Consider the following 12,648-nt stretch of genomic DNA (forward strand, 5'->3'; position numbering starts at 1 on the left):
TGTGAAGTTTAAGGTAGGAGAGGAGACCCCAATGGCTATGGCTTGGATCTCTTTCCCAGGTTTGTTGCCTACTTATTTCGTAAAGGAATGTTTATTTTCACTTGCCTCAGCTGTGGGGAAGCCATTGTACTTGGACATGGCTACAATCAACAAGACTAGACCTAGTTGTGCTAGGGTCAAGGTACTTGTGGACTTGTTAGCTGATCATCCTAAGAAGGTGAGAATGGACATACTTAATGAAGCTTCAGGTGAAATAAGGACTGAATGGGTCACTATTAAGTATGATATGTTGCCTAAATATTGTAAGGAATGTTTGGAGATTACATCCTGAATTGTCACCTTATGATCAAGGCAAGAAAAATGAAGAAAATAGTAAGGAGCAGACTCAGGTGCAGCATAACCAACCATTGATGATTTTATCAAGTGGAAGAATTGTAGGTAATGTGAATCCAGCTGGGGAGCAATGGAAGGAAGTTAGGGACAATCGTGTGAAGAAAAATGGGAATCAAGGTGCTACAGGAAAAGAAATAGTACCAATTGATCATTCTAATGAGAAGCAGGCTCAAGGACAAGGTAATAATCAGGCTACAGCACAAGGACAGGCTGGTAAAGAAATTGTACCAGTAAATGCTAGTAATGTTCTGCAGACTCAAGATAATGGAGCAACAGGAAAAGAAATTGTCCCAGTGAATAATAATGAGCAAAAAAGAAATGGTGTGTTAAGGTCGGAAGTGGTGTCAGATGGTGTAACTAATCAGAAATTTCAAACATCCAATATGTTTGCAATATTGGAGGGCCAGGATAGTGATGATGCAGGAAAAAATCAAATAGTTGTAGTGGAAGATAACAACATTGCTAGCCCTGTACCTAATACTAATACCAGTAGGAGACTAAATCCTACAGCTGCTACGTTTACTCCTAAGTCTACTGGAGTTGGAAGTACATCAAGGAAGGAAAATAATGAAAATCCTAATGGCAAGAAGAATGCAGTAGTGGAAGATGCCCAAAAGGAATCAACAGCTGCATGGGTTATTAGAGCATTTACTAATAATATTGTAGCAACTAACCAGTCTTGTCAGGAAGTTCCATCTCAGGCTATTGAGATTGATGCAGCTTTAAAGATTACCAATGGTAATGAGGAATTACAATTAGATGGGAGTAAAATATGGAATCAGCAAGTTGAGGAAGATCCAGACGAAGGTGAACTACCAGAAGTGCCAGTGGAGAAGAGGAATCATCAAATGAAGAAATAGATCAGGAGGAACAAAGTGTGAATAACAAGGGCAAGGGGCAACAATCAGTAGAGAAGAGCAGAACTAATCAAGATAATATGGATCAAGGTGATAGGAATCAATCAAGTATGGATAGAGATGGAGTGCAGATTGGCATAAGTACTGAACCTACCAAGGATGTACCTCCAGATAAACATAATATGGTGGTTGAAGCTGAAGGAACAACTGTAATTACACAACCTACAGATGGGCAAATACCAGTGGTGCAATAAGAGCTTGGAACTGAGAAGACCAATCTAGGTGGATCAGCTTCTATTCAGTCATGTGATGTAAGTTCAGCAAGTGCAGCTAAACAAATGATACCAGCAGCAGACAAAGTTCAGGACAAATGCAATACAATTTTGGTACCAAGTGATATACAGCAGCAGGTGGCAGAACCAAGGGATCAATTTGGATTGGAAGAAGCTACTAAAACCAAAGGAAAAGATTTAGATGAAGAATCTACAACTCAAAATTTCAAAAGAGTGGCAAGTCAAGGGGATCTTTCACCTAGGCATATGGATACAGGCAGATCTGTAGGAAGGGGCAAAAAGAAGAATCAAAGAGAGGTACAAAGTGTAGTTCCTGGGGTTCAAACAAGAAGGACCCTATCTAAATCTCACAATTAAATGATGAATGCTATTATTTGGAATGTGAGGTCAGTGAATACAAAAAAAGCCTTTGAGAGACTTGTCAATATGCAAAGGCAACATTACTTTCAATTCATTGGAATCATGGAACCAATGCAGAATCCTAGGAAGCTGGAAAGATATAGGAGGAAGATTGGTTTTCTACAGGCTTTCTCTAATGTTTCAAATAAGATTTGGGTTTTTGTAGATGAGGATCATGGGGTGGATTTAATGATCAACACAAAACAACAGATGACCATGAAGCTGACCAACATGGATACTCAGATTTCTTTCATTGTCACATTTGTATATGCTAAGTGTGATCCCATTGAAAGGATTGAACTATGGGATAGCATGTTTTATTTGGCTAGAGACATGACAATACCATGGCTTGTAGCAGGGGATTTCAATGTTATCTGGGATGAAGAGGAGAAGTTTGGGGGCCTGCCAGTGTCACTAAATGAGGTAAATGATTTTAGACACTGTGTTAACACATGTAACCTCACAGACTTAAGTTTTAAAGGTAGTATATTCACTTGGTGGAATGGGAGAGCTGAACATGATTGCATATTCAAGAGGCTTGACAGATGTCTTGCAAATCTAGAATTTCAACAGATGTTCCCTACAGTTAAGGTCAATCACTTATCCAAAACAGGATCAGACCATAGTCCTATGAACTTGACATGCCGTTCTGATGTTATACCAATTAAATAGACTTTCAGATTCCTTAATTTTTGGATAAAGCATCCTACTTTCAAGGATGTGGTGAAGGACAACTGGAAAGTAGATTTTGTTGGAGATCCATTTTATATGTTCAATCAAAAGTTAAAGAGACTGAAGAAGGCACTAACAGCATGGAGCAGGATCACTTATGGGAATATTTTTCAGAAAATTGCAAGTTTAGAGGAAGTGGTAATTGTTCATGAGGCTGAGTTTGAAAGAAATCCTACAGCACAAAGTAGACAAAGATTGTAGAAAGTGCAAGCTGAGCTGATCAGATACTTAACTCTAGAGGAGGAATTTTGGAAGCAGAAGGCTGGCATGAACTGGTTTCAAGATGGTGATAGAAATACAAAATTCTTCCATGCACAGGTAAATGGTAGAAGAAAGAGGCTACAGTTAAAAAGAATTCAAAATGCGGAAGGCAATTGGTTGGATGACACTAATGAAATGGCTGATGAAGCAGTGAGATTTTTCCAAAATCAATTTCATGAGGATGCAGTGCCTACAGATTTCAGGATTCTAGATCATGTGCCTACATTAGTAAACAGTGGACAGAACATGAAGCTAACTCAGCAGCCTACAGGAGAGGAGATCAAATATGCAGTAATGGGACTAAATGGAGATAGTGCAGGGGGTCGAGATGGCTTTACAGGTGCTTTCTTTCACTCATGTTGGGATATAATTGGGGAGGACATAATGGCTATGGTGCAGGCTTTCTTTACTGGCCATGAGTTGCCTAGATACATTTTACACACAAACCTGGTATTGCTACCAAAAAAGAAACAGGTGGAAACTTTTTCTTATATGAGACCAATTAGTCTCAGTAATTTTATCAATAAAGTGTTCTCTACAGTAATTCATGAAAGACTGGTTGAAATGTTGCCAAGTATGATCTAAGATGAACAAGCTGGATTTGTCAAAGGAAGAAGCATAGTAGAAAATATACTCTTAACTCAGGAGATAGTTACAGATATCAGATTAAGAACCAAAGCAGAACCTAATGTAGTGATAAAGCTGGACATGATGAAAGATTATGATAGACTGTCTTGGCTATTTCTGTCAAAGGTGTTAAGAAGGATGGGATTTGGAGAAAGGTTTATTGGCCTGATATTTGGAGTTGTATCTAACAACTGGTACTCAATGCTGATTACTGGGCAGCCTAATGGATTTTTCATATCAACTAGGGGTGTGAAGCAAGGTGATCCCTTATCACCTACATTGTTTATACTAGCTGCAGAAGCTATGTCAAGGGGATTGAATGCACTGCATAGCAATATGCACTTCTGTGGGTTTGGATTGCCCAAATGGAGTCCCAAGATCAATCATCTAGCATATGCTGATGATACAATCATTTTTTCTTCATCTGATGCTACCTCATTGATGTTGGTAATGGAAGTTTTGACATCTTATGAAGCTGCATCTGGGCAGCTTATCAATAAGAACAAGTCAGCAATATATTTGCATGAATCAGCTGGAGCAGAAGTGGTGGACAAGGTGCAAATGATCACTGGAATTCCTAAGCAAGATTTCCCCTTTACATAGCTAGGGTGTCTAATTTTTTATCTCAGGAGAAGGATGAACTATTACCAGGATATTATTACTAAGGTAATGGACAGGTTGAAGAACTGGAAAGGGAAGCTATTATCCATAGGTGGAAGGGCAGTACTAATTTCAAGTGTTCTTCAAAGTATGCCTATTCACCTATTATCTGCAGTAAACCCCCCAGCATATGTGATTAATAGACTCCATAAGATATTTGCACAGCTTTTCTGGAGTAATACAGTAGTTGTATCAAATAGACACTGGGCTTCCTGGAGTACTTTATGTTTACCTTGTGCAAAAGGGGTGTGGGGTTCAGATCTTTGCATGATATGTCTACTGCATTGTTCTGCAAGTTATGGTGGAATTTCAGAACAAAACCGAGATTCTGGAGTTCATTTATGAGCCAAAAATACTGTAAAAAAGTCAATCCTATGGTGGTTCCTTGGAGAGATGGATCTCATGTGTGGAGGAAAATGCTAGAGTGCAGAAATCAAATAGAGCATCAAATTCTATGGCAACCTAAGATGGGATCATCTTTATTTTGGTTTGAAAACTGGACAGGATTGGGTGCTCTATATTTTGTCACCCCACAAGATTTTGTGTGTGATGAATCAATTCAGAACATCTATGAAGTGGTGCAGAATGGACAATGGGATGAAGAATTAATCAGGAGTATACTACCCAATGATATTGCTGATCATATTGTGCAGAATATGAAGCCTCCATTAATTGATGATGTTCTTGATAAGCCAGTATGGATGCAAGAAACAAGAGGGGATTTCACTGTGAAGTCTGGTTGGGATTATGTGAGAAGAAGAAGTGAGCCTTGCAATGCTTATAGAAAGATCTGGGTGAAAGGTCTTCCTTTTAAGATTGCATTTTTCATGTGGAAATTATGGAGAAACAAGTTGTCATTGGATGATTTCTTTAGAAGGCAGGGGTACTTAATGGCATCCAAATGTTGGTGTTATGCAGAACCAAAAGAAGAAACAATGCAGCATCTGTTCTTCACTTCAAAACCAGCCACAACTGTATGGAAGTATTTTCTTGGATGTGCAGGAATTTCAACAGATGGAATTTCTCTGCATCAATGTGATCAGATGTTGGACTGATGATGTAATTCCTAGACTACAAGCTGTTTTTCAAGCTTTACCATCAGTGATAGTTTGGGAGTTATGGAAGAGAAGGAATAGTTTCAAGTATGGGGATTCAGTCACAGTTAGTAGGGTTATATACCAGATTTCATCAACCATGCAGTCTTTAGTAAAATTCAGGAAACCAGGATTGCAGAATGTTCCACATAAGTGGCCAGATTTGCTCAATATGATGGAGAACTACACACCAGTGCTGCAATATACTAATGTTCTATGGGAATATCCTAGTGAAGGGTGGATAAAAGTAAACACTGATGGGGCATCTAGGGGTAACCCAGGCAAAAGTGCTATTGGCTATGCTTTGAGGACTGAAGAGGGGGATGTAATATATGCTTGTGGGAAGGAAATACAGGAAGGGACAAACACATTTGCAGAAGCAATGGCAACGTTGGAGGCAATGAGATACTATGTTGAGAATGAGTATGTTCTGCTTGAAATACATATAGATTCAATGGTACTTAATAAGGTTTTAGAAAGGGAGTGGACTGTGCCATGGAGTATTGTTGTAGAAGTGGAAGAGATCAAAGAGTTGATGAATAGGAGTAATGTCATAGTGTCTCACACATTCAGAGAAGGAAATAGATTAGTTGATCACTTAGGTAATTATGCTTTGGACTCTGGAGATATTGAAGCACACAATTTTTGGGATGGATATACAAGGAAGAAAGATAGTGAATGATGACAAGTCAAAATGCCCATACATCAGAGTAAAAGTGGTAAGGAAAGTAGAAGGAGAAGGGTCAACAAGGTGGAGAGGTGGTGTGCATGTAACTGGAGTGAGATTCTTAGACTGTCCTACTCAAACCAAAATTGAGGAGAGTATGAGCAGTTCATTGTTTGGGGTGCATAAGGGAACAGGAGACAAGATCATCCACTGTGGTCGAATCCTCATGGAGGAGATCACAGGAAGCATGTTTTTAACTAACAAATTTTTCTTTTTTGCAGGAACAGGTAATGTATCCATGTTTCATTTACTGGTAAATCAGCTATGGGTGGTATTAGCACTATGTGCTCTGCTCCAGGATGTGACATCAGTATTCAAAAACATGGATACATGGAGGATTAGCAGTAGGAAACACAGCTTTCCCTACTGGAACAAGGAATTCAAGAGGCTGCTTAGAAATTGCAGTCATGCATCAGCTGCAAAGAAGTGTAGGGGCAGTCTGGAGTCCACAAAACTAAAGGATGTACGGTCAACACATACAATCACGTGGGCTAGTCGTATAGGGAGTCAGGCAATGAGATGTGCAGCACAATTTTATGCTGCAGAATACCAGATCCAAATCCTTTGGGGGGAGGAAATGATGGTCAGTGATTATTCTAACTTAATAGCAGGTGACATTACTGGATATATGCCTTCATACATGTTGCAACTTTCAAGGGTGGTATTAGCTATTATAGCTCATTCCCTTAAGGGAGCAGCAATAGGAGGTATAACCATTGACTTAAACTGCAAATATGATGAGAGGAATCTGCTGGTTAAGAGGGAGCTGGCAGTTGGTTCTTAAAAAAGGCAGCACTAGGGGCTGTTTCTAATCGAACCTCAGAGGCTATTTTTGTGATCCTGCCTTATATTTTGATACAACTTCAAAGAGTGGTATTAGCACTTAGTGCTCATTCCCTCGGGGAAGTATCAAAAGTAAGCAAAAGCAGGAAGATTATCACAGTAACTAGATCAAGAAATACATATACTCCAGATCATACAGGAAAACAGGCAATGACACATGAAGAGCACTCATCAGAAGCCTTTACTGCAAATTTGGCTTACATATGGATACAACTTCAAAGGGTGGTATTATCACCTAGTGCTCATTACCTTGGAGAAGTACCAAGTGTAAGCAAAAGATGCAGGAAAGTTAGAGACAACAATCTCCAAAGATGGAACAAATCACGGAAGCAGACATGCAGGAGGATGCAGAACTGGACAAAATGTGGACATATCCTATATTGGACAGAAATTTTAGACTCAATGGATATAAATTGGACTATATGGTTAATGCGAATTGATAGCTGGACATATCTGGAAGGAGTTCATGCAGCAAGGACAGAAGGAACTGGAATAAGGTACTGTTTCAAAGGGAACAAAAGATTGACATTAGCACAGCACATGGCAGGAATCAAGGCTAAAAACTGGAATGCTACAGGTTACTACATGGAATGCAGATCATATTGAGAGGACATAGAGATCAACTGTGCGAGGAAAATGATACTAAAGCAGCAAGAAGGGGAGCAACAAGTCAGCACATCAACAATGGCTATAATCATGAAATTCAAAACTGGCTATGGATGCAAACATCGTGCAAGTTGTTTCAGATGGCTTCAAAGGCTAATTTTTAACATATGTAATAGAACTCAGTACAATATTAGGATAGATATAGCTAGCAAAGTTTACTCTTTACATCTTGTAAGACCTCCAGACATGTTTGTTTTTATTTTTAGATATTTATAAAATAGCCCTAGGCACACTGCCTAGTGGATTTTGCTAAGAAAAAAAAAAAACCGAACCCCGAACCCCGAAGCCCAAACCCTAAACCCTAAACCCTGCCATACTTTTCCATCCCTATCGGCAAAATTCCGCACATAGGCCTCTGCATTGAAGTTTGATGAAGATAACCCTTTACCAATAGTCAACCAGCCAGATCCAATATTATGGTCTTCGCCGAAGATCTTAAGCCTTCTCCGGCCAAGTGCACAATGCTAAATTATATGGCATACATTTTTAGGTAGGGGTGTTCATGGTTCGGTTTGGATCAATTTTTCCCTAAAATGAAACCAAACCAAGTAGGTTGGTTTTTCAGATATTAGAACCAAACTAAACCAATTAAGTCAGTTTTTTTTCGATTTGGTTTATGTCGGATTTTGTCGGTTTTTTCTTAAATATAAGACATACACTATCAAACACATATTTCGGCGACCACATTTTCAACGTAACACTATCAAATTAATTGCCCTTTGAGAAGTCTATTATTTATCAAGATACATTGATGATAATTGAATCAAATAGTGATGAATAATTTAAGGACTTAATTAAATATATATTATTTTTAACATGATATGGATTCTTACACTTAACAAAAGAAAACTACCAATCAAACTAGAATGTAAAGGTAAAGAACTGTACTAAAAGTGCAAATGATTAGCATTCACCATAAAATTTTTGAAATTTTATATAAAAATATACTTATATATAGGTGTAATAATAAATTTAAAATAGTTACTCCTATAGTCAGTTTAGTTCGGGTTTTTCGATTATTTTTTTATTAAAACTAAAACCAAACCAAATTTGATCGGTTTTTAAAATTCAAAACCAAAACCAAACCAAACCAAAAAGTATCATTTTTTTGGTCGGTTTCGTTTGGTTCGGTTTTTCGGATTTTGATGAACACCCCTATTTTCAGGCTTTACACTTGAAGCATGAGGAGGTTCTTCAGCAATAACCATACGGAGTTTTTGGGGTTTTGTTTTGGCAAATTATACTACTAGGCGTGCCTGGTAGTGTATTCGTATGTGTTTTACCTCCTAGAACAGCTTCATTTAATTCTTGGAAATGGAGCCACAAGTTGGATGATTATAGTTCAGATGTCAGACCCTAACATTGGTCACTATAGCTTTGGACATAAAAGATCCTAAGGGTAAAATACCTAGGAGTCAGAAACGTTTATTATTACCAAAGATGTGATTCATACAACTCTTGCAAATGACTAGAAGATATGATGTATACAATGAGAACTAAGAGCAGCCAATAGTGAATTTCAGGGAATGATTTTAAGTTGTTTAGATTTATTCAAATCAGGACTGGAAGTACCACATTAGTAAGCTACTATAAGAAGCAACTATTGATGTAAGATAAAAATATGGCAGTTCCCCCTTAGGTTATGTGACTAAATGATTACCGCGGATGTTTATAGTATGATATGATTTTGTATTGTATTGAATGGTTGGGGTTAGATATTCCAATTTTATTTAAGACAGATGAAATTTCCCTAAGTGTGATCCATGTACATAGTTCTAAAAGAATGATAGCGTGCGACAAAAGGATATGGTCAAATGATGAGGAAAGTTAGGAGTAACCTTATACTTCACTTTAGTTTTTCAAAGCAGGAGAAGAAAATATGATGCTAGCAGGTGGTTAGTAAAAGGATATTAAGTAAGTTTTGAGTAGATACAACAAATTAGCGATTTCAACAAAGCTAGTAGAGGTACAATTTGATCCACTTGGCCAGGATAACTCTAGTGATTAGATGACAGTTTGAAATACCGAACATGTGTTAGAACCCAAAGAGATTAAGTTAAATCCGAAGTACAGTGATAGTGGAAAAACAATCAGCTAGCAATAAGAGAGCAAACTATAGAAGAATAGCCTTTAGAAATTATTGAAATGGGGTTTCCCCAAGTTTGACAGTGTGAATAGAGTTAAATTAGTAAGATTTTGTATGATAGTTGTGAATACATTAGCTTTTCATTAAGTGAATAATTTATTTTTTCCTAGTAAGAAAGATTTATCAGAAGTAAGTTGGAAGATGAGTCGTCATTAACGTAGACTGCAAAGAATTGTAGGAAATAAGGAAAGTTATTTGGATCCCAACAAAAAGAGAAGGATCCACAAGTATAAGACCTTTGGTCTAAGGGGTGATGTGAAAATTTTCAGTAAGTCCAGTTAGAGATATTAAACTAGAATTGTTAGCATGGAATATGAAAAAGAAAATCAGTTCGGTATTGAGGGAAAATTGTATAATTACCACAGGGATCATGTCTAGCATGTGTAAGAAACACAAAGTGATTAGGATCACCGAGCTTAGTTATTGATGATAAAGTGATCACAGAAAATCTATAAAATCATGCCTATTTATGTGTTATGAGGGTAGTGGCGTTCCACGAGACTCTAAATTTTGAATACAAGTCAAAGACTTAGCTCGCAACAATGCTATAAGTGTCTTCAGGAAGTGCTTAAGAAGATAATCAAGTGTGGGAAGTATAACTCATGATTGAGGTAGATAAGACAACTTTGGAAAAAGAAGTTCACCGCTTAGCCTAGTTAGGAGTTCGATTTGCGTACTCCAAAGATAGTAGAGTTGTTGTCTAGAATATGACTTGTTCCCCCTTAGTAGCTGAAGAGAAGGAGAAACAATTCGATGATGCCTACGTGTTGCCGTTGAAGAGGAGATTCACGAGTATAAAACGATGGCTTTTCAATAAGGGGGAGATGATGGTACTTTGAGGTACCAATTCAGATTGTGTGTTCTAGACATAAATGGACTTAAAGAGGTAAGATCATGTTAGAAGCCCATAATTCCAGGTATTCTTTCCATCCAGGTTCCCCAAATATGCATCATCACTAAGGAGATTTATTGGTTGAACGACATGAAAAAGAACGTCGCAGACTTTGTGGCCAATTGTCCGAATTGCTAGCAAGTGAAAGACAAGCAATACAAAGTCTAGTGTTTTTATCATAGAATACATATATTTTGAGTGTGGGGATGGTAAATATGGAGTTTATAACACGATTATCTTGCTCATCTTGAAAGAATGACTTGATTGGATGATTGTAAATCGACTAACTAAGTCAGCACGCTTCTTGCCAGTAAAAACTATAGATTCAGTAGAAGATTATACCAAGTTATACATTCAGGAAATCGTCTGATGTATGGGACTTCGTTGTCCGTCATTTCGGACTGTGGTGCTCAGTTTCCAAAGAACTTTTAGTAGTCCTTTCAGAAAGGATTAGGCATAAGTTTTTCATCCTCGGAAAGATGGCCAGGCAGAGTGCATTATTCAAACAGTTGAGGATATGTCCTTGATGTTAAAAGTAATTGGGATGATCACATACCTCTGATTGACCTTGCCAATCATAACACATACCATTCTAGTATCAAGTTAGCATTGTGAGAGACTCTGTATGGGCGAAGGTGTAGATCGCCAATTGGTTGGTTCAAAGTTGGTGAAGAGAAGTTGTTGGGACCAAATTTGGTCTATCAGACTATAGAGAAAGTTAAGTTGATTCACGAGCGTTTGAAGAAAACTCAGAGCCGCCAAAAGTCCTATTCGAGCGTGCGGCATAGAGACCTAGAGTTTCAAGTTGGTGATTGGGTGTTTCTGAAAGTTTTGCTTATGAAAAGCGTTATGAGATTTGGGAAGAAGGGGAAGCATAGTCCATACTATATTGGTCCATATAGAATCTTGCGAAGGATCGGTCAATTAGCTCATGAGTTGGAGTTGCCACCAGAAATAGTGGTGGTACAACCAGTATTTCACGTGTCATGTTATAACATACAATTTTCCAGCACTCAAATACTCATGTCAGTTCAATACTCAGATATTCAAGTCAGTTCAATACTCAGCTACTCATGTCAGTCCAATACTTAGATATTCATGCCAGCTTAGTACTCTGATAATGATGTTAGTTCAATTCTCAAATATTCGTGCCACTTCAATATTTGAATATCCATGTTAGTTATGTATTCATGTATCCATGGCAGACCAATATTGAGCCAGTGCAGTAGTCATTAAATTTAGTATATCAACAGTTCAGTAATCATGTATTCATTCAGTTTAGTATGCAAGTGTTAATGAAAGTTCATGTTTGCACCAGACTCGTTTAAGGTCCGAAGTTAGCAGAAGTTATAGTCAGGACAATCATTCGAGGACGAATGATCCCAATAGGGAGATAATGTAACACCCCATAAATTTGGTGAAGGTATGAATGAGTTAAAGGAGTATTAAGGTTATATTTTGGACATATGGAGTCCTATCGGGATGATTATGGGTGAAAATAGTTGTTTCAAAATCAAGATGGAAAGTGAGGTGCATATGATTCGACAAAATCGACTAAGTTTGCAGAAGGTCCGTTTACATCAAGGTTTACTGAACATTTGTAAGGAACTCGGGAAACGCAAAGTATGAAAGTTGTAGGCCTTTGAAATAGCTTTCCAATGATATATTATGGAGCCCGAACAGATCTCTGTGCAAAAAGTTATGCGCGTTTTACAGAATAGTATGCGATATACGCGCCCGGTAGCGCGCCCATAGCGCGACCGCGCTAATTTTGAGGCAGTGTTACTGACGTTTTGCGCAGTCAATAGCACGGGCAAGTCTCCAGGTGCACGGGAACGCTCGTGGGGGGTCGTTTTAAAGCCATAATTCGTCCCCCACAGCCCCAATACATAAAAACTTGCTCTAGAAAGGGGAACTCTCAAAAACCTAACTCCTTAAAGGTCCCTCCACCATCCAAGGTAAGTTCTAATGGTAATTCTAAGTTAATTTCAATTTCCCAACTTCTTATTAATATGGGTAAACCCTCCAAATCATTAGATATTAGATTGGGGCATCATT

General features: G+C 38.1%; 1 protein-coding gene across 1 annotated transcript; it reads left to right on the forward strand.

Moving 5' to 3' along the window:
- The first annotated feature begins 1,330 nt into the window (after positions 1-1,330).
- LOC109213617 lies at positions 1,331-4,165 on the forward strand. The gene is made up of 6 exons (XM_019377429.1): positions 1,331-1,459; positions 1,553-1,840; positions 2,021-2,365; positions 2,615-2,858; positions 2,913-3,446; positions 3,546-4,165. Exons 1-6 carry the CDS (start codon positions 1,331-1,333, stop codon positions 4,163-4,165), a joined length of 2,160 nt encoding a protein of 719 aa, XP_019232974.1.
- The last annotated feature ends 8,483 nt before the right edge of the window (positions 4,166-12,648 follow it).

Source organism: Nicotiana attenuata, unplaced genomic scaffold, assembly GCF_001879085.1.
Source record: "Nicotiana attenuata strain UT unplaced genomic scaffold, NIATTr2, whole genome shotgun sequence".
NCBI lineage: Eukaryota > Viridiplantae > Streptophyta > Magnoliopsida > Solanales > Solanaceae > Nicotiana > Nicotiana attenuata.

Coding starts and splice junctions, on each gene's coding strand:
- LOC109213617 (XM_019377429.1), top strand. CDS start 1,331: ATGGATCAAGGTGATAGGAATCAATCAAGTATGGATAGAGATGGAGTG. Junction 1,460..1,552: donor TTGAAGCTGAAGGAACAACT/GTAATTACACAA, acceptor GCTTCTATTCAG/TCATGTGATGTAAGTTCAGC. Junction 2,366..2,614: donor TGCCAGTGTCACTAAATGAG/GTAAATGATTTT, acceptor CCAATTAAATAG/ACTTTCAGATTCCTTAATTT.